Here is a 27,346-nt window from a genome sequence, read left to right on the forward strand (position 1 = left end):
TTTACATTTATTTTATAAATAGTTTTCCCTTTCACATAAACTTGCTACATTCAGTGAGTCATCTTTCTAGCTTTCGCTTATGTTGCAGGTACCAGGGGATTATACGATGAAATAATATTTGCTAATAATCACTTGGTATTTTAAAACTGTAACTCTGTGAAGCTATTAGAAGATCTATCCACCTAGTGCACAGATTGCGAAAATGGGCCTTAGGCATGGGGGCTTTCAACTGACCCCTTCATAAACAGCCTTTTTGGAGATACTTTGTTTCTAAGCGGCCACAATTAGGTCAAAACCAGGGGTGTTTGTATGATACCGATGCTATTGACGTATGTATGATTTAAGCGGCAAAGGAAGAATTGAGGAAACTCTTTTTTATTTAACCTTAAAATGATTCTTACCTGTTTGTGGTACATCGTGTTTCATGTCAGTCACGGTCGGGGCACCTGTTTGTTGGAAACCATGAATTAACCTTTGAAATTGATGGTGGGTAAGGGATGTACTCGTAAAAATATCATTGTGGCCTTTAGGACACTACACTAAGAACAACTTATATCAGTAGCCATATATTTATTAGATTGTTCTTTGAAGTCGATATACTCTAAATATATTAAAGGGAACCTCCACTCTGACGTGAAGTCAGTGACATTGAACTGTTTGAAATAATGCCTAAATTACAAATTTTACAGGACAAAAGAGAAATTACATTTAATTGCAACAAAAAGTGGAAAGTGGATGACTGTAAATCAAAATGGAAGAGTTTTTTTTATCTCCATCTTTCAAAATGGGGAGGAAAACTTGTTTTTCTTGGGAACTTGGGGAAAAAAGACGTTACTAAACTTGATATTAAAGATGAATTTCTTCGAGAACTTGTCGAAATTTGGGTAGACTTTAACTACAAAGACTCCTTTCACTCCATTTACGATTTCGGTCACAGTTTGATATGGAATAATTCTCTAGTCCGAATTGCTAGTAAGACTTTCTTTTATAAACACTGGGCAAAAGCTGGCGTACTAAAGATCATAGACCTTATGAATGACGATTTTAAGATTCTAAACTTTCGAGACTTTACAGAGAAATATTGCCTCTCCGGCGTTTCTTTCCTCGAATTTTATGGAGTGGCCTCGGCCATAAGGAGCGCGATAAAATCCTTGAAATTGAAACCACAGGATGAAAAGGATCAGGGGCTTTCGGTGCAAGAAGTATTTGCAGCAAATAAGCCTACGAAATTAGCTTATAAAATCCTTATAAACAAAAAATCTACTCGCCCTCAAAAGAGTCAAGAAAAATGGGTAAGGGATTGCGAACTTGCTGCTGTGGAGGATTTGAGCTGGACTTCGATCTATTTACTACCAAGATTGTGCACACGACCCCGTTTACACGGGTCCGGACAAATTTTTGCACGGACGAATTTTGTACCTGGACCGCCTGTTTACATGGATCCGTGCAAATTTTGTTACAGATTGCAGTGGTGTTTACACGGAACCGTGCAAATTTTAGACCAGTCGCGGCATTTGAATGGCTTTTTTAAGTGTCTGTTGTGATTGGTTATCGCTAATGTTTTAAGCCAATCATGTTGCAGCTAATGCAGCACGCGGCAAATCAAACATGGCGGCAGAAGCGGCAGACAAGAACTTTACGTGGTCTGATGAAGAAATTAATTTGTTGCTTAATGTAGTTATAGACTACAAAGCAAGAAAAGCAGGGGAATCGATCCATGATGCCTCGATCGATGAAGATGGGAAACAATGGCCATTTGCAGCAACGTGTTCGACAAAAGCCCAGCTAATCCCGCCAAAATAGCGATGCAGGCTGCCGCCGCTCGTCTTCTCATATCTGTGAAATGCTTTCTGGGTTTCTTTTGCCTCAAATTTTTAAATTTTTAAAACAAAATGTAACAGAATAGGGGCATAATGCAACAAAATGTTTCATTTTTGCTAAGCAACCAGGCAAAATATAACTAGATTCCAGGCCTTAACCGCGCTATCTGTGCAAAAAGTTGCACGGTTCGGGTGTTTACACGAGTCCGTACGAAATATGGAACCGTGCCGGTCAAAAATTTGACCTGCTTTTTTCAGGTCCCAAACTTGCACACTTAGCTGTTCAAAAATTCGTCCAGTTCCGCCGGTCCCGTGTAAACGCAAGGTGGAACCGTGCAAGTTTTTGTCCGTGCAAAAATTTGTCCTGACCCGTGTATACGGGGCCTTAGTACTAAATTAAGAAATTTTCAGTTCAAATTCCTCCACAGACGTATAGCAACGAACTACTTTCTATTTAAAATTGGAATTTCAGAAACTGCTCTCTGTTATCTGTGCAAAACAGAGCAGGAAACACTAATCTAATCCATCTTTTTTGGGAATGCCCGACAACAAAACACTTTTGGCAAAATGTTCAGAGTTTCTTCGCCTCAATCCAGCTGATACCAGCCTCACGCGTTTTGGATATACATGAATGTTTAGGTTTCAAAGGGGAAAAGATGATATTATGCTAAACCACTGTTTGCTTCTTGCTAGATATTACATCTATTGCTGTAAAATAAGAGATGTCACCCAATCTATTAGAGAATATGTAAAACAGCTGAAATATAACTTAGAAATTTCAACCTTTCCAAACTGTTTACAATAATAGCGGTATTGCGAATGCCGATGGCTTGTTTGAAGCGTATAAATTCGCTTTCTAAAATCAAAAGGCAATAAAGTGAAAAATTGACCGACAAAATTACCTTAAGATCACATTATTGCCGGCTGAGATTTTGAAAAGAATATAAATGTTGTGTGTTGAAAATTTGTAAATACACTGTAAATAAAATACAATTATATGTTTTCAACTGCAGCTAACTGAACCGTATAAAGTTCTTCCTTTCTCTAAGTGACAAACTAGCCAAACAACACCAAAAGCAGCAGTAGCGGTATGTTTGATGCTATTTCTGTAAGAATGTATACGCCAAACACTTGTGTTTGATAATATAAAACATTCTTAAACGGAAATGTCAGACGCTATAATGTAAGAATATTTACAAGAATATTTTCAGCCAAAATAGGCCTAAAAAATAAGAATATTCAGCCTGGCCGGAAAAAACAATTTTCTTATATAATGAAAAGAGTGTAAGTCAGTTAACGTAGTCCACATTACTTATTGCCGGAAATCGAAAAAGGGCTGAAGGACCTGACGGGAGAAAGTTCGAGAATCGGAAGTGGCCCCTGCAAATACTGCTTTTTTCTGAGGACAAATTTTAAAAGGATTTATAAAGGATAGAATACCCAGCTAGCCTGAATTTCGGGAGATGGCGACCAGAGAGGGACGGCTGAAATTCAGGCTAATAACCAGTATGGAGTTAAGAAAACTGGTCACGTCAGTAAATAAGTTATCAAGATTCGAGAGCCGATCGAACGTTGACAGATGTTTGTCCCCTTCGTAAATGCTTTGTTCATATATTGCTTAGTTTACTCGGAGTTGTATTTCGTAAATGGTAAAATTACATTTTAACTATAAAGGGCTTTTTGCATAGGTCATTAACTTTTATAAAAATTGCGACAAAATCGAAGTGATGACAGCTGTCAATACCTTTTAATTTAGGTCTTTATTTAAAGATTGCATGTCATAGTCCTCGGTGGTGTCACAAATGATTCATGCCCTTGCTAAGCTACTGTAAAACTGGCAAGATCTGCCAAGCTCATTAACCACGTTTAACCCCATGCACATACGATTTGAATTGATAATAAAGTAGAACACTATCCATGACTGTTCCATAATTCATTTTATGTCCTTTCGCGATTTTAGACCAAATTTGATATTCATAATTTCATTCAATTAACCTCGAAAAACCAAGTATAGCATCATAAATAATTGGAATATACCATGCACAATGAAGAATTGATTTCAATATCAAGAGAAAATAAAATAATTCTCAGATAAGGCGCTCTTTATCTTCACAATTTTCCTTAATTTTTATTTCCAACAGAACGTCTGAACGAATTGCTCAAAGAAGACCATCATAGAACTGATATATCGACCTAAACTACAGGTATTGGTTAAAAAGTGACTTATTTTACGTACCTTGGATCAAAAGAAGTGACAGAGAACAAAGAAAAAAGTATTTCATCAAACAAACTTGGAGATTCTTCATTATGTCCATTCTAGCCGCAAACGGCAAATTCGTGGTTATCGCTCAGCTTCGTCAATCTCACTTTTATAGTATTTTGTGTTCACCCACGCTGTTTAATCACAGCCAGTATACATGACAAAATCCACATCAGTCTTTCAAGTGGTCAGAATGTAGGCGTGCATAAATTAGCACATTCTGGCTGCCAGAAGTGATTCGTAAGTAGTCTGTCAGTATGCTTAATGCCTTGTAATTCTGTGATAATAAAACTTTTTTTTTTAATTCGCAAAATAGCATTGTCCGTCGTGAAAAGTCGCAAATCACAGACTTTAACGGTCGCTTTGAAGAGAACAACGCAAAAAGGCGATATCACCAAAAATCAGTCTAAAACTTTAAAAATGGGCCATTTAGCCGCTTAAAATAGTAATTTTAAAGTAAATAGTTTTATTAGACTGGAATGTTATCCCACGTGGTTTTGTTACCAAACATAAAAACTCTGCCTTGCTACAAGTAATAATATCCACACCCTAGCGAGCAAAAGAAACATTTTCGATGTTTTTCAGGCAGAAAGACAAATAAATACGATGAATACGAAATAAAGCTTAAATGAAGGATACCTTCGTAAAAACAACATTCATTTTTACTTTTAACAATTTTAGTACAGTGAAGTTATCTTGGGAAAATCAGGCATATTTCCCTAATCAGTTTCAATCACGTTTTTATAACGTTCGCTCATCTCAAAATGTTATTTGTCTGTTCGCGGCCGTTCGGGATAAGTTGAGGGGGAGGAAACAACTGACATTTTAAAGGTTAAACGTCAGCCTTCAAGTTCCATGTTCAAAGTCATTGACCCAATTTATGAAACATAAAGGCATATAAAATTGTAATTAGCCGGCTAATTACTTAATCATGCTGCTAGTTTTACGCTATGAAGTAGCACAGCACGCTTGTAGGTGTAAAAATCCTCCAAATTTCGATTTTTTCCGTTGGATCATGCCCCCAGACTGCCCCTTGAAGCATCCTGTTTTGGCAGTCTGGGCAAATTCTCTCTCCAAATCCTCTATTCAATGAAGAATAGAAACTCTAAACCGTATACAATATGCATAGCGAAAAGCTGTTGGGAAGACGTCTTTTATTTTTCGTACAACAATTAAAGGCAATTATCGAGCAGAGCATTTGAGGAATTGTTTTGTGAGCTATTCCTAGCTCACACAATTTGCCCCCGCTTTTCACTTGTAGTTATAAGCACCGGATATATGGAAAGCGTAAACTGTAATGGAACGTAACACGGGAACATGTTTAGTCATTTTGGACTCCTTTCCAATAACCCACGTTGTGTTGCATTTTCTTAACGTTTTCGCATATATCACAAAATCTCAGTAATTTGAGCAAAGTTAGATCCCCATGTCCTGAAGATGTCTAGTATTTTCTTAAATTCATCTGTAGATCAACTCACCGCAAAATTTTAAATGGACTAATTAATTAGACTAATTAGGGACAAATTATGCGACGTGATCAAGTGCTCAGTTAAGCTAGGATTAAGGAAGTTTCATCTTTTGGGACGCAGCACTTCACCAACTCACAGCACGAAAGCTTGAATGTTTTTACAAGAATAGTCTTCCCTTCAAGTTAAATGACTTAGAACAATAGAAAGATAGTCTTTATTTATTTAGGGTAACACATAAAAGTGAACATTCACTTATATAATTATTATTTCCCAGGTAAATTTCGTGTTTCACCAACAAAGAACTGTTATTACTCCAAACATAGGCCAGAACCTTGGAATAGCTTTTATTGAAATTCAGGAATAGATCACACAAGACCCATACAAAAATTTCTCCCCGCTTACCACTTACAAGTACCGGATATATGAAAAGCACGAACTACAATGAAACATGACACGAGGAAATCTTTGTAAGATTAATCATTTCCGATGTCTTAATAAGGTTTTTCAATAATTCAGGTTGTGCTGCGCGGAATTGGAAGATTCCACACGAATGGTCTTTATTTCAGCTGCCAAACAGTTGTTGCTTTGCGGGAGTCGCGTGCACAAAATCCGGAGCCAAAGTCACAAAGGATAAGAGGACGAGAGAGAGCGTAAATCAAAACAGGAAAACTGTAAATCACCAATTAATATAAGTAACATTTTTTCCTACATGTACAAATTCCTACGTGCACGTGGTGACGTTTAGCACCTGACTGAGCCAAATCTGGCAAAACCTCCCTTCCGGACTATACGGATGCGGATGTTTGAATAAAACGGTAGCTTTGACCTTAAATGCCAGAGAGATATGCTTAGGTCAAAAGAAAACCACAAAGCTACAGTTTAAAAAATATTGATAACCGCTAAGTTTCTTAGATAAACAAAACGACCCTCGCCGTGGGCTGACACTAACCTGCAGAGCCTCTTAGTAAAAGTAGGATTGACAGAAAGATTATTCTTGTTAGCAGCTGTTTCTTAAGGAGGCTCGATGTAGTTTTTTTAGCCGAAGGGTGCTTGTTTTGAAAATTAAAATTATCTGGGAAGCCATTGTTCGATTTTTACCAAAATACACCATAATGATCAAATATGACCAAATTTTAATTTTTTACCCGTCACTTAATCACAAAGGTTACCATAGCAACCATTGACGTTTTCTTTTGTTCTCAAACAAGCTTGATTTTCTCGAAATCTAGTTTGACTCTTGGTATTCATTTTTTGATATGTTCAAGTATATTAGATTGACTACCTGTACACAAAATTTTAGAAAAATCTGTAAGAGCGTTTTTGAGTAAATCAAGAATGAAGTTTTTGTTATTTTCTTATAATTTCCTACAATTGGCAGTCGATATATTTTAATAAATTAAAGCAAAAACTCTTTCGCCTTTAGTTAATGGTCTTAGATGGTGTAAGTATTTATATTTCAGTAAGAGTAACTGCGCTCAAATAATACAAAACAATTTAAAAGCGCCTATTTTATATTAAAACAGGGTTTTTCTGAAAATTTTATTCTTCATTTACTTGAAAACGCTCCTCCAGATTTTTCTAAAATTTCGTCAACAGTTAGTCAATCTACTAAACTTTAACATATCAAAAAAATAAACACCAAGAGTCAATCTAGATTTCGAGAAAATCAAGCTTGTTTGAGAACAAAAGAAAACGTCAATTGTTGTTATGGTAACCCCTGTGACTAAGTGACGGGTAAAAAATTAAAATTTGGTCATATTTGATCATTATGGTGTATTTTGGCAAAAATCGAACATTGTCTTCCTAGATAATTTTAATTTTCAAAACAACCTCCCATCGGCTAAAGAAACTACATCGAGCCTCCTTAGTCGAAGAAAACAAACAAGAAACTGAGAAAAGATGTTATCTTTTTATGGGTTTGCACCAAAGAGCAACACTGTAATTGAGAGTAAAGAGACAATTTCCGTGTCTTGCCCGGAGGGAGGATGTCGAGGTTTCGCATTTGTTCAGTACATTAGTTGTTGCATGCGGATAAAAGTGAAAGAAAGACAATTTAAATTTTTGTACTTTTTACTTGCCTCAGTGTTGATATTATTTATTAGTCATCTGCCAGCTGGTTCGGATATTTTCTGAAGCTGGAACATTTCACAGATTAAACAATCGTCTGAACATTAACGGGACCGCAGTAATAAATACAATTAAAACGTTTCCTCGTTAAAAGTTTTCAAAAATGCCGAGCTTGCATTTGCTTGTCAGCAAGCTCTGAAGGAATAAAATGAGAAAGATGTAAGAGTTAGAATCCTTATTTAAATTAAATTCTCGTGGTTAAACAAGGTCTTATACAATTATTATTCCCAGGCTTATGGATGTTCTTATTTTAGCCCATATACATTTTCTTAATTTTTGGGACAAATCTCGGCCTCAACGTTCTTATACAAATGGTTCTTATATCTTATCTTATCTTATATAAAAAAGAGAGGATTGTGGGGTCGTTCGGTTTACCCAGGTAATCCTGTCGGCGAGGATAGCGCTCGTGTGGTGCGACTGCGTGCTGGCGCGTGAGTCATCGGTGAAGACGGTTTTTCTAATTGAGCCATCGATTGAGCCAAAAATACAATATCTTGCAAGTTAAGAAAGCAAAAAGCTGTTGGAAAAATTGTAATTGTTACAAAAAATATCTTAGACTAGAAACTTGAAAGACCTTTAATTAAAATACCCACACATTTTTTTTGCCCCTGCTTACCACTTGTAAGTACCGGATAATTATATGGATATGTTACCTAACACGAGGAAATCTGTGACGTTTAATCATTTCCGATTAGTTTTCAATAACCCACGTTGTGCTGCATTTTCTACAAATTTTCGCACGTTCCTTTAAAATTTAATTTCCGTAGAGCAAGAACTTGCTTCGCCCTTTTCTGAAGTTGTCTCATGTTTTTCTTCATTTTACTCGTAGAACAACTCATAAGATTTCACGTCGGTAAAATTATACGTCTGCACAGACGTGAAACTGCTGAGCGTGTCTGATTTCTATAAAAAAAAGTGCTCGGAATTTTTTTCCGAGCAACTCATGTCATTAGCTTACTTGAATATTAAAATATCTTTCTCATTTCTCAAAGAAGTTTGAAGGAGCTTTTTCACGGGGATTTCGCAGATATTTTGGTCTAAACTGTTCTGAAACTAGTGGTTAGCAGCTAAACCAATAAAAAATATTATCTTTGAACATCGAAAGGAATATATAACCTTAATTTGCGGATAAAAATCAACCTACGGCTATAAATATCGATTTTTTGATGATGCGCAGAAACAACTTGAGAACGTAAGCCTAAGTTTTTCAATTTGCAATCCGTTTCCATCCGAGGCATCTGCAGCCAAAGATGCTCGTTAACAGTTTCAGTGCTCTAATATAGCAATTTGTAATAAAATGGCCTATTATTTTTAAGTTTCCTGCGACACAAATATAAATTTTGGCTGTCCAAAAAATATCATATACTCATCATTCTTTCTCACAAGATAGATTTGTCTATCCACATAAAGCTTAACGTTCTTCTTTTATATGTTTAGCTAAAAAACAGAACGGTATTCCTAATGTTTTCATAAAAATGGTGGCACCCCAGTTACTACGCTCTTGTTGCTTTGTGCCGGGAAGTCACGTTTACAAATACCGACCACAGTTACGAAGGAAAGAGCAGAAGCCAGTTAATCAAAACAACCAACTCCCTGCGTGCATGTGGTGACGTTTAGAAACTGAGCCAACCAAAACATCTCCCCGACTCCTCTGGACTAAGGAAAGTAAACCAAGGTCACTCAATTTACAATAAGAGAATAGAAATTCCGTTTTAAAACTGTTGGTTCTTTTAGTTCCTCAGGAATCCTCAAGTATCTTCTCTTCCTCAATAACCCTGCTTGTCTGTCAGTTAAAAAGAATGTTTTGTTGCCTTGGAACAACTGTAGACAGGGGATGAGATAGTTTGACGCTGACTATTTTTTATGTTACTTCTAAGAAGTTTCGGCTAGCTCTTTTGCTTTCAGTTAAATGATTGTTTTTCAGTAAATGACGCAGGCATGCAATATCCTCGCGGAAAAAGGAAATTCCGAATGCTTCCAACTGGAGTCGAACATATGACCTTTCGGTTTAGTACTTCGGACGCTCTACCACTAAACTATAGAAGACTCGTGGCGTCTAAGGTAGGTTTTTGTGACAAACATCCTGCATACTGCTGTTTGTTGCAAATGAATATGCCTGTTTGTTGTTGTTGTTGTTGTTTTTTTCAAGCCTTGAACGCGGCACTTTTACCATGACACACTAAGCCGGCCAAACAGGGGATTTTATATCTTTTAAGGGATCATCTCTGGATGGTAGAAAATTCAGAACAGAGAATTCTTATTGCAGCGCTTTGAACTCGCATACGGTACTAGCTTCCTGGTTCTGGTTTGATTGTGCGCGTGCGCAGGAGACTGGTGATGAAAGGAACACGTTTTCAACAACCAATCAGATTTGCCAGTCTTTTTGGCGGGCTTTTAATCTAGCCCAGAGGTCGCCATTCTTGTTGCCAACCAAAAGGATCACGGGCCCTGGGGATTGACAACTTCCCCGTTAGACTGATCGATGGCTGGAACGTCTCTAATATCAATTAAATTTCCAAATACATTTTATTTTACTTGAAGACAAAAGATGATGCAAAAGAAGCGTTATGGTTTATGTGGTTTTTATATTAACTTGAGATATTACACACCTTTATAATAGGTCAATAGCTACTGGCATTAATGCAGCAACCTAAATAAAATTACAAAAATTCTAGGAGCTGGACCCTTTTATGCATCCTTGCTCCTTCTAAATTAAATACTACTTATTCGAAGTACCAGTGTGTGTTGCTTTGGTTGAGCTCTGTTTGCGGAACATAACAAAACTTCCCATTTGGGATCTTTTTGGCCACAGGTGTGGCCGTTTATTGACATAACAATGACTGAAAAATCACATTACAAAAACATAGAAAGCATCAACCGAGCAAAGATGAGGGGAAAACCGCCATAAACCATTGATAAGTGTAATCGAAAACAGGGAAGTCTCAGGGAGTGGATGGAGGGGAAAATTGTCTTCGCTTGTTGACGACATGGAGCGAAAGAGAATTCACCACGCTTGCCTCGATTCTATATTAGGACACATGAAGAAAATCCCGTATGACCGCAAGTAACACCCAAACCGGAAGTTGGGAGATGCATACGTCGCAAGCTGCATGAAATTATTTTTTCTAGAAATAAATAGCATTTCAACTTACTTGTTAAACAGTTATGAGTATAAAGTTGCTTGCCCAGTTGGTTCCATAGAAGTTTTTCCTACAATATCAGACTGGAACTTTTTTTCAGACTGTGTCGTTTAATATGACTGAGTCCTGAAATTCATTTGCATGTCTATTAAGAGGACATATGTACAAATTTCAAACAAAAATGAAAATTCTTGGCAAGAGCCCTGTAATGGATTTCCTCATTCTCTTACCATGGGTAGGTCTAAATATGAAATAAATCACAGTATACTTTGTTTGGCTAAATATCGATTTGTTTTCGAGAAAATCGATAATTCTAAAATCCAGCAAAATTGACGCTTTCGGAGCTCAAAATTTATGCCGAGTTTGTTAGCTTCGCGTCGAAAAATAAAGCACTCTGGAAGAAAAGTACCTATTTAATATCGAAGAATAACATCAAATTAGTACGTCGAAAGCAATTTCTGCTCTTAAAGTCCTTTTATTTACAAAATATAATTAAGTTTATTCGACACACTTTTGATTTAATTCAAAATAGGTCAAACTTATCGCTTTATTTAAGTATGAGCGAAGCGAAATAAATGGCCGAAAATTTGGTATTAGACAGATAAATGATTGTTCTTTTCGATACTAAAAGGATTTCCTAGGGAAATGATTTAGTGCGATGCAATCAGATCTCAAAGTTGCTTAAAATTCGTTAATTTAACCGACCGTGACATTGTTGATCTTATCAACATTATGTAAACATTCCACGCAAAGGTTAATTTTCCCCATGTGAACTTCAACTGAGTAAAATAAAAACATAGACTTGCTTACCGTGGTGTTCGCTGATACATTGTAAATCCTGTTTTCCTCATTTACGACAAAACCTAAGCCCTCGGCGAAGCTGTTATCCAATTTTCTTGACGCGCCATTTGTAACTGATTTCCACGTCTTGAAGTGACAGTTCTTTTCCATGCATTCTTGAAAACAGTCCTGAGTCTTAACTGATCAGTGTAAACAGGAATACGAAGTACTTTGCTTTAAATCAACTTAAAGCTTAGCAGCAGTGGTAGATAAATCGATACGGCCGGCGAATCTTCGTTTCGAAAACCGCCATTTGAGATTTGTCGGCCCTTTGTCCTGCGGTATGCAGATAATTAATTCACACTTGAGTAACTTCCGGCACATGAAATCGACAACCACCGTGACCAGATAGCACCCTCCTTTTCGAAATATTGGTCGAGGCACTATTTTTATCAGTTTAACATAAGCTCTCAATGAAAAACTTTTGGGCTGAACTTGTAATTAAGTTTCACTTCAGTAAGCCACCGTTCGAGAGAGTTGTTAAATGGTTGCATGAAAGCGCTTTTAACTTCCGGGTCGAAAGTTCTTCTGTTGCGTTGCTTCGCTTTGCTGCATATTTTTTATCCAGTTCTTACCCTTGTTCAAATTCTTGATTAGGCTAAGGCAAAACAGTTGTAGAGTCAACTCTCCCTTATTGAAGATCTCTATAAGACGGACACCTGGTGTTAGTCCTGTCCTTGCCGTTTTTTCAGTCATTTTTATACTCTAACCAGCTAGGCTACGTTTACACGGGACCGGACCGGAGCCGTTCCGAACTGGACCGGACCGGATCGGCCTCTGTTTACACGGAAGCGTTTGGCACCGATCGATGTGTTTACACAGGACGGTTCTGGAACCGGTCCGGAACGGTTCCATAACTTGACCTGCAAAATAGCAGGTCCAGTTTTGGTTCCGTCCCGCACCGGTTCCAGAACGGCCCCGTGTAAACAGAAGGCCTATCCTATCCGTGTAATTAGAAGGCATATCCTATCCGAAAATCGGACCGAAACGTTCCGGACAGTAGCAGTGGTTGATAAATCGATTCGGCCGGCAAATCTTCTTTTCGAAAACTGAGATTTGTCGGCCCTTTGTCAAGCGGTGTGCAGATAAGGTTCTTCTGTTGCGTTGCTTCGCTTTATAGTTTTTTTTTGTTCTTACCTTTGTCCAAGTTCTTGATTAGGTCAAGGCAAAACAGGTGAAAGCAAAATCTAAGATGTTATCGTTGGATCCGTCTTCCGTGAATGTTAAAAAATATGACCATGTATATATTCTGTTGGGGTCCGGCGTAAACAAGGGAAGGTGCCCCCCGCCAGAGCTTGCGGGGAGGGACAAGCGCCTCGCCGTCAGGGAACCCAAATGTATTAAAAATATCATAGTCATTATATAAATATTTTGTTTTTAAACCTGTTTTCCGGTGTGTTTTTGAGTTGATTTGGAAGCTATTAGGGGAAAACGGTTTAAGTTTCAAATATTATCCGCAGTCTATTCCTTCATAAATAAGACGGTTATAATTATAATACGACTCAAGTTTCCAAACAACAAGAGATATAAAGTAATAACTTTATAATCACCTTAATTCTCAATTCAATAGGCGAACTTTATTAGGAAGGAGTTGTCGAAGCTGGGGTATTCCCCAAAAACGGCTCTGTGCCGTCCAATGAGGTCGTGGTTTTGGGTTCCCGATCTAGGACGGGATTTTCAATATCAGACGATATCTAGAACGAGATATGGTATTTTGAACACACAAAAGTTCCAAAATATCAGCAGCCAAAACGGGGTGACTTGTTTCTAGAACGCGGTATCTTTTGAATGCAAGTTCTTTCTAACTGAATACCAGAGGCCCTTCCAATTACGCTGGTAAAAAGGGAATGTTATGCTTCTAACAATGCTTGTTTTTTGTCCGATATAATGCTCAACTGTAATTATGCTCATTTTTTTTAATAAAGCTACTTTGGTATAAATGCTTTGTTGTACTTTGCAGAAATAAATACAAAATATGGCATCACGTCAGAAGTCCATAACAAACTTCTGATTACGTGTACTTTTCTTCACCTAGCTTAATCTAATGAAGTGAAAAGCACCCTTTCCTTAATTTTTACACCAATATACACCTTGGTGTAAACAGTCATAAATGTTCAGCGTTTTATTATAAATTGTTTACCGTGACTGGTATTACAACTGCATATACATGATATATGGTCCCTTTTTTCCCCACCCCTTCCCCACCTTTCCTTCCCGCTTTTATTTCGCCCAATCCTCCACAGGAGAAAGAAGGAGAGCTTGTTATAGGCTAGACTACACAGCGGAATATATATTTTTAACTGACATTCACGGGAGACGGATCCAACGACGCCATCTAAGGTTTTGTGTACAGCCAACTCTCTCTGAAACGGGTACCTTCGGGACCGGTTCCAACTCAGTTCGTCTAAAAGAGATATCCGTCTTATAGGGATTTTAACGTCGTTTCAAATTTTCCACTGAAGAAGGGACAAGAATTTGAACAAGGGTAAGAACTGGATAAAAAATATGAAACAAAGCGAAGCAACGCAACAGAAGAACTTTCCACCCGGATTTCATGCAACCATTTAACAACTCTCTCGAACGGTGGCTAACTGAAGTGAAACTTTATTACAAGTTCAGCCCAAAAGTTTTTCATTGAGAGCTTATGTTAAAATGATAAAAATAGTGCCTCGACCAATATTTCGAAAAGGAGGGTGCTATCTGGTCACGGTGGTTGTCGATTTCATGTGCCGGAAGTTACTCAAGTGTGAATTAATTATCTGCATACCGCAGGACAAAGGGCCGACAAATCTCAAATGGCGGTTTTCGAAACGAAGATTCGCCGGCCGTATCGATTTATCTACCACTGCTGCTAAGCTTTAAGTTGATTTAAAGCAAAGTACTTCGTATTCCTGTTTACACTGATCAGTTAAGACTCAGGACTGTTTTCAAGAATGCATGGAAAAGAACTGTCACTTCAAGACGTGGAAATCAGTTACAAATGGCGCGTCAAGAAAATTGGATAACAGCTTCGCCGAGGGCTTAGGTTTTGTCGTAAATGAGGAAAACAGGATTTACAATGTATCAGCGAACACCACGGTAAGCAAGTCTATGTTTTTATTTTACTCAGTTGAAGTTCACATGGGGAAAATTAACCTTTGCGTGGAATGTTTACATAATGTTGATAAGATCAACAATGTCACGGTCGGTTAAATTAACGAATTTTAAGCAACTTTGAGATCTGATTGCATCGCACTAAATCATTTCCCTAGGAAATCCTTTTAGTATCGAAAAGAACAATCATTTATCTGTCTAATACCAAATTTTCGGCCATTTATTTCGCTTCGCTCATACTTAAATAAAGCGATAAGTTTGACCTATTTTGAATTAAATCAAAAGTGTGTCGAATAAACTTAATTATATTTTGTAAATAAAAGGACTTTAAGAGCAGAAATTGCTTTCGACGTACTAATTTGATGTTATTCTTCGATATTAAATAGGTACTTTTCTTCCAGAGTGCTTTATTTTTCGACGCGAAGCTAACAAACTCGGCATAAATTTTGAGCTCCGAAAGCGTCAATTTTGCTGGATTTTAGAATTATCGATTTTCTCGAAAACAAATCGATATTTAGCCAAACAAAGTATACTGTGATTTATTTCATATTTAGACCTACCCATGGTAAGAGTATGAGCGAAATCCATTTAAGGACTCTTACCGACATATGTTTGACCGTAGGAAACCTGTGCTCTTAAATATTAGAGCCTTACAGACTTTCACAAACCGAGTTTCTATACGAAAAGAAACGTAAGTTTGCGTTCTACAAATACTTCTTAAAATGATGCTATAAAACAATCTCTCCCTGGCCGTAGTGATGCTCTAATAGCATCCCACACATTTATTCACATAATGAAAAATTGATGGCAATTTTCATGTGTTGAATTTACAATTCTGCTTTACAATGTCTCAAGGCCTAGACTTTCTAATAGTCGTTCGCTTCTCGTTTCCGGTTTGGTGGTAGTTTTAAGCAAGTCTACTCAAGACCAAAAATAATACCTGAAGAAATATGATTTGTCTGTCTATAATATTATCAGCGATACTTTGTATTTAACATTTATTATACTAATAACCACTCCTTCAATTTCCACACAAGTAAATATGATAGTTTCTAGAAGCGAAACCTGAACCCTGGTATGTAAATTAACTTATTTCTTTTTGCTAAACACTAGACTTTTTGCCATCCAGTATCTCACGTAATATTTTCTCTTCCCAATTTTCTCTCTTCTTGTGTTTCTCAAAATCCAGCAGATTCTTGTTTCTCAAAGCAGCAGGCAATTTCTTTTTCTTCAAGTTGTTGATCATCACAAGAATCAGTGACGAATCTCCCGTCTCCACCCCCCTCTGGACGGCCATGTGCAGCTCCTCTCGACAAAAGTTGCTGGCGAGGTAATTCTCAGACAAAACAATCAACACTTGACGGCTGCCGTATACATTGTCGGCCATGTTTTGGATGATGGGCTTTCCAATCTCAAAGTCCCGGCTGTGAATGCTGTAGGCAATCGAATGCTTCTCAAGAACCGAGATGAGATTCTCAGTGACCCAGCCAAAATCCTTTGAGCTGAAGCTAATAAACAGTCGGTTTATGAAATCCTCTTTATTAAGATGACCTGTCAACAATTTAAAGAAGGAGAAGAAAAAAAGATGAGACTATAGGCAGCCACTGGGACACTCGCGCACACTTCCTACACAAAAAATGAAAGAGTTCTTCTATGACTTGGCAACTTTCATCAGACCGGCAATTAACTATTTTTTTTTAGCATAAAGTATTGTTATTCCAATGGATAGGATGTTAGTCCATTGAAGGCTACCCTCCCTAATACTTCGTCTAGTTGAGAGAACAATTTTTCCAGTACATAACTTATTCACTTAGCTGGAGAGGGGAATCGTAAGATTAAATTGTCTTGCCGAAGAACTTTTAAGACCACTGAGGACCACTTTTGATACTAACTTAAACCCGCAACTTCCACACTTAAACACAAATGCCAAAAAGCCAACCTTGGACAACCTTGGGCGTCAGTGAACGTAATTAAGCAACGTTCATGCGTTGGGATCTTCACGAAAAAGCCTATTTGTGGCAAGCCTAAAGAGCATCTGTGTTGGAGGATACGTTTCACGGGAAGGGACGAACGTCTGAATTTTGTCAAGGGTACCCCTGAAACGTTTCAGCTAGACCCAGATTTACTAGATTTAATTTAACCCTAGCAAGAAGTATAACGGGTCGGAATACTTAACCATAAATTTTCGACTTAATATTCTTAGCGGCACCGAGGTACCAGTACCAGGTCACGAGTTGTAACTTCTCCCTCTCCTCCCCACACCCGGACTGCGTTTGTGCAAAAAATCATTCACAATAAGGAGTTCTAAGGTGTGACCACTTTGAATCAAAACTCATTCTATCGGGTAGTTTTAATCCAATCAAAAGTCGAATGGAAACTGTTTTCGATTTCTATTTTGGTAATATTATTTTATTATTGAATTAAATTATTATTACTGTTATTAATATCGTCATCATCGTCATCATCAACATCATCATCATCATCATCATCATCATCATCATTAACTGAACTAAAGTAATGTTTCGCATAAATGCACGTCATTGTGAAAGTCAGTCACTCAAATTAAGCAATTCGCCACTCACTGATATCTTCATGTGTAACGTCTGCAACTTACATTTTGCTATGTTATATGATGACGTCCACTTCTTCTTAAAAACAAAATGAACAAATATCATGAACAAGACGGCGCAACTTCCGGCTGATAAAATGATGATTGGCAGTAGCCAATCTCTGCTCTTTCCTGTGGATTAAAAATTCATTTGCAATGACGCATTAAATTGTTAAATACCAAAAGTGAAAAATATCTCTAAATATAGGTACTCCCCACTACACATAATCGTACGAGAAAAATTGGGGGAAAATGAGTCAGTGAAAAGCAAGGGGTGTTTTGGTCAAGCTGGAGGTATATAAAGGGGTAGGGATCTCACGATGTGGAGTTTACAAAAGGGTAGGGGATACTGTTATTAACATATTTTAAATAAGCCTTTCACAATATCTCGAAAAGATCCAGTGAGCGGTTGATTCGACTAAACATTTCAAGAGGATATTCAAGTGAAAAGTATTCAAAAGGGGTGCAATATCCCTATGTTAGCTATGTGACCGGGGTACAATTTTTATGGACACTTTGTGAATAGATTACGTTAAGTTTCTGTTACCTTGAAGTGGTATATAAAAGGGTTAGGTTCAAGCGGGAGCTTCCCTGTAAAATATTTTTGAGTTCCTCCCCAACCCGGCGGGTCTCTACCTATCACGAGTTAAGAAAATTGTAGAGTTAGGCATCCATGTGTATTGTTGGGTTCTCTTTTTGACCCTTCGCGGACGTGATGTTTAACACTTTTTTCTTGACTGGAATCATTCTCAATAATATTAACAAGGAAAAAACCTTCCGTCAACGAATGTAATGTTTTTCCCAGCAGCCATTTGGTTGGTCACACAACGCGTCTTCTCAACATCATTTTTGGGTAGAGGCGTTGCGTGACAAAAGTGTGAATGGCCCAAAAAACTTCAACGAACGTGAAAAACATATTTCATTTAGGACTATCCTTAAAAACGTTTTTGTCTCGTGAACAGATGAGAAATTGCCTAGCACTGACCTGAAGTCCCATAGGAAGGCCAAGATGTATTTAAATGAGTTGCAGTGGTTACACTCAGTTCAGTTGCTGTTGGAATACGAATAGAAATTTTTTATAAATGGCAAGAGATACAGTACATACTTAATTGTCTGCTAAGTTGCATTTAGGCACCCAGGAAGACGATGACGATTAAGTGAAATATGTAAACGGGTTTCCCAAAAGCATTATGTTCCTTACGAAGTTTGCAGAACAAGAATCCCTGACCAATCAGATGGGGTCGTTCCTGTTATTTCGGTCAATGGCGTCAACAAGGCGGACTTAGGCATACGTCTGCAGCCAAAGAGCTGACTGTCGATCTTGAGGTCGAAAATCCAACGTTTTGCGATGGTAATGCCAGCTTTTACAAAATTTAAACAGAATTCCAAGTACCGTATTTTCTCGATTAAACGCCGGGCCCCGAATAACGCCGGGTCTCCGAGCAAGATTTGTAAGTAAGCCTTCCAGGCATTTATTTGAGGTGTAATATGCTTTAGGTATGATGGCAAATTACGTTCATGTCACAAATAATGATTTAATACCCTTGTTTAATAAAAATTTTGCTTCCATAAACTGCGCCATTCAAATAAACGCCGGATCCACGGAGCCAAGTTTGAAATAAACGTCGGGGGCGTTTAATTCAGAGAATACGGTAACTATTATATTGATAATAGTTTGAAAGGTCACTTACTGTTCTCAAATACGTTTCGAGTGAGTTACAAAGTTATTTTCGATGTAATACAGGGAAAAAGAGTCGCACAGGGATTCAACAGGCAGGCAATCTATTGTGCCTAAAATAGAGCTAATTTTTCTGTGGTCTATTGAAGTTGAAGAAACCCTGTTCCAGTCAATCTTTAAAAAGCTTCTTACATCTTGGTGGTTGAGTAGTAACTTTTAATTTTAATGGCAGCCTTTGTAGTTTTGTGTAAAAACAGAATTAAGGAAACTCCTATCCTTACCTATCTGATGGTCATCAACAACTTTCAAATCAATGGCAGCTTTCTTTGTGTTTTCATACTCGCAGAGCCAGTGGCAGCTGTATGTTCCCTCGTCATTTTCCGTGACGTTGAAAATGGAGAGAATGAATTGTTTCTTACATTCGCTTGTTTTCTTCTCTACTATTTCGTATTTTTCACCACCATCCAAGTGCGTCGGATTATCATTGAAATGCCAAAACAAATATTGTGGGCAATTATCATCCATGTCAATCCAACATGTCAGGCTGACGTTAGAAAATGTTCTTGCAAGAATCTCCTGAGAATCAATGGTCGGGCTTTTTGGTAAAGGACCTGGGTTGAAAGAAAAAAGAGTTCGTGATTATTAACATTCTCGTCCCCATAGCCCTTTCGTTTCTCTTAGCCGGCTTGGCACGAGAAAACGGAGGGCTCTGGGGACATAGGATTTTTGAATTAATTCGAATTTTTTTGATTGGCTGTTTGGAACAAAGAATTCCTAAACGGAAGTCGAAAACGTAACGACTCTCTCATACATTCTTTTGAAACGTCATGACTGCATACATGAAGACCGGAAGTCCTAGAATCTAGGACTGGAAATCCTGTGTCCCCAGAGCCCTTTGTTTCCTCGTGCCAAGGCCCAGCCGGCTAAGAGAAACGAAAGGGCTATGGGGACGAGAATGGATTATTAAATGAAAGTGAAGTAATTGTGATAATGGGGCTTATATTTCAGGACGTAATTTTATAAGCATCGTGTGTCTTCTATTTCCTTATAAACTATTCTTACAACTTAACCCGTGGACGTAAAAAAAGGGGGGAGGAGCATGCACCCCCACCATGAGGTTTTTTGTAATTTTGAAAAGAGGATTTACTCTACGATGCTGAAAGTGTCAGTAGCTGCTCATTCATCCCTTGCAAAAATTTTGATATGTCAAGTATGTGTCCATGATTTTTTACGTCGGCACGGCAAAGTCAAAATTACAAGCAGGTCTGCCCCAAAATCGTCACTTTGTGATTTGTTTCATTTTACATTCCATAAGCATTCTGGCTTGATTTCATATCAAGTTCTGTTATTTTCTGACTTTTTAAAAAATGGTGAAATCTAACATGATGGTTCGAAGATGACGTCTCTTATGACGTCACATGACGTCACAGCCAACAGAAATAATGTCATTCGTAGAGTAAGTTTAGGCGTTCTACTTAGTGCACAAGTAATTCTCCGCTCAAGGGCGGCTCCATCGACCACCCACATCCCCCCTTTGCCCTTTGTACCACCGTGAGGGTATAAATTTGCTTCTATGCCCGAGGGTAACTCAAGTTCATTAAGATTGCTTACATTCATATAACATGCGTATTCTAGAAGAGACTTTACTTGACCAGCCAGTAATATTGCTTATTGCAATGCACTCGTACAGTCCTTCCTGCTCCTCACGTCCCGGTAGAAGATGAAGTTTAGTACGAAGAGTTGCTTCTCCTTCCTTCCATTTCTTGTCCTCTGTATGTTAAATGCTTCCTAGCAGCGAATCTAGGCTTTCAGACTTTTATATCACCCTTTCGGTCTATAAGAATTTTACCGAGGTAAGCTTCAGTGACAGTATTTGTATTTTTAGTAGCATATAGTATATTTCATTACTTACATTCATACAACATCTGTATCGCAAAAGAATCACTGCTCGACCAGCCAGGAATACTGTTCGTTGCACTGCAGTTGTAGAATCCTTCTTGATCCTCACGTCCCGGGGGAAGATGAAGTGTGCTATGAAAAGTTACTTCTCCATTTGAAATGTTTTTTCTAGATTTCTTGTCCTCTGAGTGATAAATGCCTTCAGTTCCGTTAGTGATCAGTTCACCATCCTTGTACCAATAGACCTCACAAGGGAAAGGCCATCCCGAGAAAAAGCATTCCAAATCTTTTGGTCTTCCTTCAATGATAAAACTTGGTGTACTTGTAACCCAAACTATTTGCAGTGCACCTAAGTGATAGAAATAATAAATACGTCACTGAGTAATGAAATTTTCTGAGTATGAAAGAAAGAGTTTACAATCATGTCATGCAATGCAAATCATACCTTGGACGTCACTATATTATGGGTTTCATGTCATGCAGGTTATCATTTCATGGAAGACATACCATGTAATGGTCATTTCTTGTTCATGTCAGGTTATGTCATACATGTCAAACAAGGCTAGAAATAACATGTCATGTCATGATTATGGAATGACAAGAAATATCATATCATAAGCGTGTTAATAATGTTATGCCGTGTTATGTTACGCGCGTTATCACTTCATGCATGTCATGTCAGGCAAATTCATGCTCACGACATGCGCGTCGTGCATGTAATACAAAATGACATGTTATGATGTCATGTCATGTCACGCTAATGGAAAGGCATGTCAAGTCCATGTCATATCAGATTGGCATTGCTGACTATCTACGAATGCCATTCACGTAATGTTTAATAAATGAGCAGCAGTGTTTTATCAAGTTTAAAACACGAGGCGCAGCCGAGTGTTTTAGACTTGATAAAACACGAACTGCGAATTTATCGAACGGCTTAAAATCTTCTGATGTAGATCAACTCATTCTTGCACTAATATTTAGATTTGGGGTTATTTTGGCCTAGAAAATTGGACGTAAAGTTTAGCCGTGTCTTTATCAGATATAAAGACACTCATTAAACATTAATTTCTTTTGTATTTTCTTTATGAATTATTAATGAGTTTTTTAAATGTGTTTTTCTCGCTTCTTCCTGTTTCGATTAACTTAAAACACTATAAGAACGTTTCACTGATGAGGTTATTCTCATCTCAACGACCGATACTTATAACATGCCTTCTTTTTTTGCTAAGAATGCTCTCTTAAACATTTGTCATTTATTTCTTTTTCAGGCATACTTCGGGGATTTTGAACCTATCTTGTTTACAGAAAGACTGAGTACAATTTGCCAGACTATAAACGTACAAGTTTACATCTCGTATCATCATAAAGGTGTGAAATGTAGAAAGTAGAGTCTCTTTAATATCGAAACTTTTTGTTTAGCTAAAACTTAAGGAGGCTCGATGTACTTTTTTAGACTAAGGGAAGCCAATGTTCGATTTTTGCCAAAATACACCATAATGATCAAATGTGACCAAATTTTAATATTTTACCCGTCACTTAGTCACAACGGTTACCATAGCAACGATTGACGTTTTCTTTTGTTCTCAAACAAGCTTGATTTTCTCGAAATCTAGACTGACACTTGGTGTTTATTTTTTGATATGTTAAAGTTTAGTAGATTGACTAACTGTTGACGAAATTTTAGAAAAATCTGTAAGAGCGTTTTCAAGTAAATCAAGAATGAAATCTTCAAAAAAACACCGTTTTAATATATAATAGGCGCCTTAAAATTGTTTCGTATTATTTGAGCACAGTTTCTCTCACTGAAATATAAATACTTACACCATCAAAGACCATTAACTAAAAGCGAAAGACTTTTTGCTTTAATTTGTTAAAATATATCGACTGCCGATTGTAAGAAATTATAAGAAAATACCAAAAACTTCATTCTTGATTTACTCTAAAACGCTCTTACAGATTTTCCTAAAATTTTGAGCACAGGTAGTAAATCTACTGTACTTGAACATATCAAAAAATGAATACCAAGTGTCAGTCTAGATTTCGAGAAAACCAAGCTTATTTGAGAACAAAAGAAAACGTCAATGGTTGCTATGGTAACCTTTGTGACAAAGTGACGAGTAAAAAATTAAAATTTGGTCATATTTGATCATTATGGTGTATTTTGGCAAAAATCGAACATTGGCTTCCTAGATAATTTTAATTTTCAAAACAACCACCCTTCGGCTAAAAAAACTACATCGAGCCTCCTTAAGGCCCAGTAATACGGGCAACATTTTCTTTCAACTTGTCTTGCAACATTGTTGCATTGCAAGTTGTAACGTTTTGTTGAACTCGTGTCTACTTCGTGCAACATGTTCCCGCCACTTGCAACACGGGTGGTAATATGTGCAACAACATTTTGCAACTTGCAATGCAAAAATGTTGCGAGAAAAGTTTGAAAGAAAATGTTGCCCTTATTTCTGGGAATTAAAGTAAAGATTGCAACAACCAAAGAAATACCTACGTGCGAATTTTATATTGGTGCAGCGACATGACATCTTGTCGCTATTCTTTGTTGTATTCCAATGCTGTAATACCAAGTTTGATGACCCTGAACTATTCTTAACTCGTTCCAACGCTCGGTTCCAGGTCATGCCTTGTACCAGTCCTCCTGTGATGATAGAGCAGTTGAGAGTTATGTTGGAGCCTGGATCTACTGTCATCTGATTGGTTTGTTGACACACTGACGGGGAACAGGAAGACTTGATTTCACACTTCATGTCAGTCGAGGATGAGGCATCTATTAATTAAAAACAAAAACAAATAACAGAAAACTAGTTTTCTATTCATTATAGGTATCTTAGATTTCAATATGATTTGTCTAGAACAAAGCATCTCTGTGAGTGATTGGTCTAAAGATGTTGGGCAACAAAAGTTCATAAGCTAGAAGTCTACGTCTGGGATTAGGGCGCGTGCTATGTCTTTCGCGAGTAAGCTATTTTTAGAACAAACCCTGCGCACGAGAAAATGACGTAGTTTATGGCAGGCACATGCACGTGCAATGATGGCGTGCACTTGCAATGCGATTGTTGCAAGTTGTTGCAAATAAAATTATTGCCTTCGGTCGCGGTCGTAATTGGTTTGTGAGGGTTATTCATTTTCGCGGACTAAGAAAAGAAATATAGAAAATAACTGGCGGTTTTTTACCATGAACCCGAAGAAGGTGTTTTTCGATAGCGAAGCTTTTAAGGGCAGTCAAACTAAGCGGAAGCCAAGAGCTTTTTGCCGACTTGTAAGCGAGCGAATCGAAAACCGCGAAATTAAATGCCATTCTAAAAATAGCCCACCCGCGAAAGACGTATCTCAAGGCCCATCTGACCGGAGATGTAGACTTCTAGCTTATGGACTTGTGTTGGCAATTATTCCCTTTAATTAATCAGAAAGGCCAGCGAAAACCAATATAGCATTCATCCAATTCTTATTCGCCAGAGAGTTGTCTTTCGGCTATGTCTTGTAGCTAACCGAGCAAAATAAATCAAAGTAAAACCCTCAAACAAATGAAGATCAATATAAAGCAGTAAATAGCCTCTCAGATGGACCCCTGACAATAATGTAAATGTATAGGCTGTTCTTATTGTATTGCTCTACTACTACTTTTTCATTATAAAATATTAAAAGCTTTTATATTCCAAAATTGCGTTTTGTGTTTGAAAAAAAAAACTTCCTCAAGCATATGACTTTAGGAGCGGTGAGTGACTGCCACTGCGATATTTATACATTGAAACTTGCATTCATTGAATCATTTCATATGCAGCTAATTCGAAAAAGGTTGTCCGTAAAAAACACACTAGTGCACGCGACAAGACCGAAAGGTGGTCTGGGTAATCACTTGAATTTTACATATTGGCCTTGAGGAAATGTACAAGTTTGTATTTTTGCACGTGAAGATTTTGTTTTTCCTCTCAGGAGGTCTTTTTCTGTAACTTTTCTTTTACTGTCGCATGTCTGAGTTTTGAAAATTCTTCTAAAATTCAACGTGGCAAAAAGTACCTTGTTTTCACATGTCCGAAGAGAAAGAAAACGTGCAAATTCGCATTTGTCGTGTGGCCATCTTATTAGTATTCAGCACGTACAGTAGCACAATACGTCTACCCAGTTTTGTGCTTTTTTACGACAATCTTTCTCGAATTAGCTGTATATTGCGCTAATAACAAACGCGTTACGATTTCTCATGGTCAACTTTTCACTTTTGCTGGTAACTTTCATTTCCTTCGTTGAATGACAAGCGTCATACGGCTCGGAATTCTTGCTGACAAAACTTGTCCCATCTCGACATCCGGTTTTACTGAAAGATTTGTCGCGAGCTCATTGGTTAATTCTTATCATTAAAAGAGACAAGTAGATGAAAGTTGCTGGTGTGCTCTTCGCCAAAACCCATCGCGCTCGTTCATTTTCTTTCAGTGAAGTTTTTTATTGCATAAAACAAATTTATTCCAGCTAAAAATGACAATCGACAACTTGCAAACAGCCACAATTCTTTTTTACGAACAACAGAGAATCGACCGAAACGTCTGGCCGATTACTGATATCAATACCTCCATAACAAGGCGCTATGGCTTATGGTATAATTAGTCATTGTTCGACACGCTAGTTATGTTTTTTGATGTGGAAACTGTGTCTAATAATCAACGTAGAATCAAAGTTATGCCGGAATCGGATCTGAAATCACAACAACGATCATTTTTCTTTCAATGATGTCTTTTCTAAATATCAATAATTGATACGCGAGGCTTTATAAATTGTTCGGAGGAAGTCTTTCCTCCACGTTCTATTAACTAAATGGGTTTATTGCACTTTTCACCTTATTCTGGACCATAACTCATTAATATTTAAATCGTGACATCGGAGAACAATTCGGATAACCCAAAAGTTCGGCAAGGACCCGCTAACTGTGGTTCGAATCTTTATTTTGAAAAACATAAATATTAAGTTTAAAAAACAAAATACGTAACAATCCCGTTTAGTTTTACGTCGCCATTTGTGGGAGGATTGAAGACAATTAATGAGCTCTTTATTCAGGTCCATATGCCTTCAAACACATTAATGATTCATGTCCTTGCCAAAAAATCATTTGGCATGAAGACTGTTTAACAAGTAACAGAGAACTTATGCGTATTGGTTAGTATTTTTTTAATCTTGAAATGAACGGGACGAAAATTTTGGAAGAGTTTTTGTTGGTAAAAACCGCGAAAAAGCAGTTCGTGATAATAAAATAATGACATCATTTATTATGGATATCACATAATTTTTAAATACTCGGTCTCGACTAATATTTCCCATGGAGTAAAATATGGTGTGTTAATTTAAAACTTAAAAATATAACTTTCAAGAAATATAAACTCCCTTCAATGCGATAGCGCCTGGAAACAAAGTTTCTGAACTGTATGTTATTTTTCATTTGTCGGTACCACTTGCAAATGAACAACAAAAGATGATAAAGTTGATGAGTTAAAATTTAGGAAGTGCACAATAGTGCATGTAATGTAAGAAGAGTGACTCTCTTTACATACCTTGAATCATGAGAAGTGATAAAGAACAAAGCAAAAAGTATTTCACCAAACAAAGTTTGAAGTTCTTCCCCAGGTGTTGATTCTTCATGATTACAATTCCAGACGTGAACTGCAAACTGCTTCGTCGAACTATTTTACTCTTACACTATTGTCTTCTTGAATAACTTTACCCACTTTTATCTGTGATCATTGATCAATGTGCGCCTTCTCTTCGCGTATTTTTTTGTTAAATTTCTGCGAGCGGCTCTTACTGATTCAAGCGTGGTGTGGAGCGGGCAAATGTTGTTCATTTATGTAAAACAGGATAACATATGAATTTAAATGCGCTGTTGTCAGTAACCAAACACGGGGTGAGCTTGATCCGCCCATCTCGTTACACATGCAGCGACAGCCGTAATAAAGAAGGCGACAATCTAGAAGCTTATGAGAAATATTTTACTTAACTATTTTACTTATCTTAAAAAGTTTTGAGCAAACCTGTCAAGTAAGGATATGAATTAACATATTATGTGTTGCAAATCAGACAGGCGAAGAAAAAAAACTTAAAAACCTTCCGTCATGGGATAGTCTTGATGCGTATGGAAATGAGCCTAGAGAATGCAGCCGGCAATGTGAAAAACAGAAGCACCGAGCTAGCGCGGGACCTATTCAATTTAGCGTGTTATTCGGTAATGAAGAATGTGTGAGTCTAAACTGTTTATAATGTTATATCTTCCACATCCCATAAAAAATCGTGCTTTTATCGAAGCACTAACGATCTGACGAATGGACAAACAAACGAACGAACGAACGAATGACTAACCGACCAACTAAACGAACGGTCGAACGAACGAAAACACCGGCAAACGAAAGAACTAACGAAC

General features: G+C 37.5%; 1 protein-coding gene across 1 annotated transcript; it reads right to left on the reverse strand.

Moving 5' to 3' along the window:
- Positions 1-15,387: 15,387 nt before the first annotated feature.
- LOC144659978 (uncharacterized) lies at positions 15,388-26,571 on the reverse strand. Its single transcript, XM_078520517.1, has 7 exons — positions 26,484-26,571; positions 23,438-23,713; positions 20,948-21,283; positions 19,317-19,646; positions 18,343-18,408; positions 17,364-17,489; positions 15,388-16,300 (listed from the first exon to the last, which is right to left on the reverse strand). The coding sequence occupies exons 1-7, from the start codon at positions 26,569-26,571 to the stop codon at positions 15,852-15,854; spliced, it is 1,671 nt and encodes a 556-aa protein (XP_078376643.1). The 3' UTR covers positions 15,388-15,851.
- Positions 26,572-27,346: the final 775 nt, after the last annotated feature.

Source organism: Oculina patagonica, chromosome 7 (assembly GCF_052425735.1).
Source record: "Oculina patagonica isolate OP01 chromosome 7, crgOcupat, whole genome shotgun sequence".
NCBI classification, from domain to species: domain Eukaryota; kingdom Metazoa; phylum Cnidaria; class Anthozoa; order Scleractinia; family Oculinidae; genus Oculina; species Oculina patagonica.

Bases quoted from the DNA above. Each gene is read 5' to 3' on its own strand.
- LOC144659978 (XM_078520517.1), bottom strand. From the start codon at position 26,571: ATGAAGAATCAACACCTGGGGAAGAACTTCAAACTTTGTTTGGTGAAA. The intron at 23,714-26,483 runs GTATGTAAAGAG...TTTAATTAATAG, and splicing joins ATCACTTCTCATGATTCAAG to ATGCCTCATCCTCGACTGAC. The intron at 17,490-18,342 runs GTCAGTGCTAGG...TTTAATCCACAG, and splicing joins GCCTTCCTATGGGACTTCAG to GAAAGAGCAGAGATTGGCTA.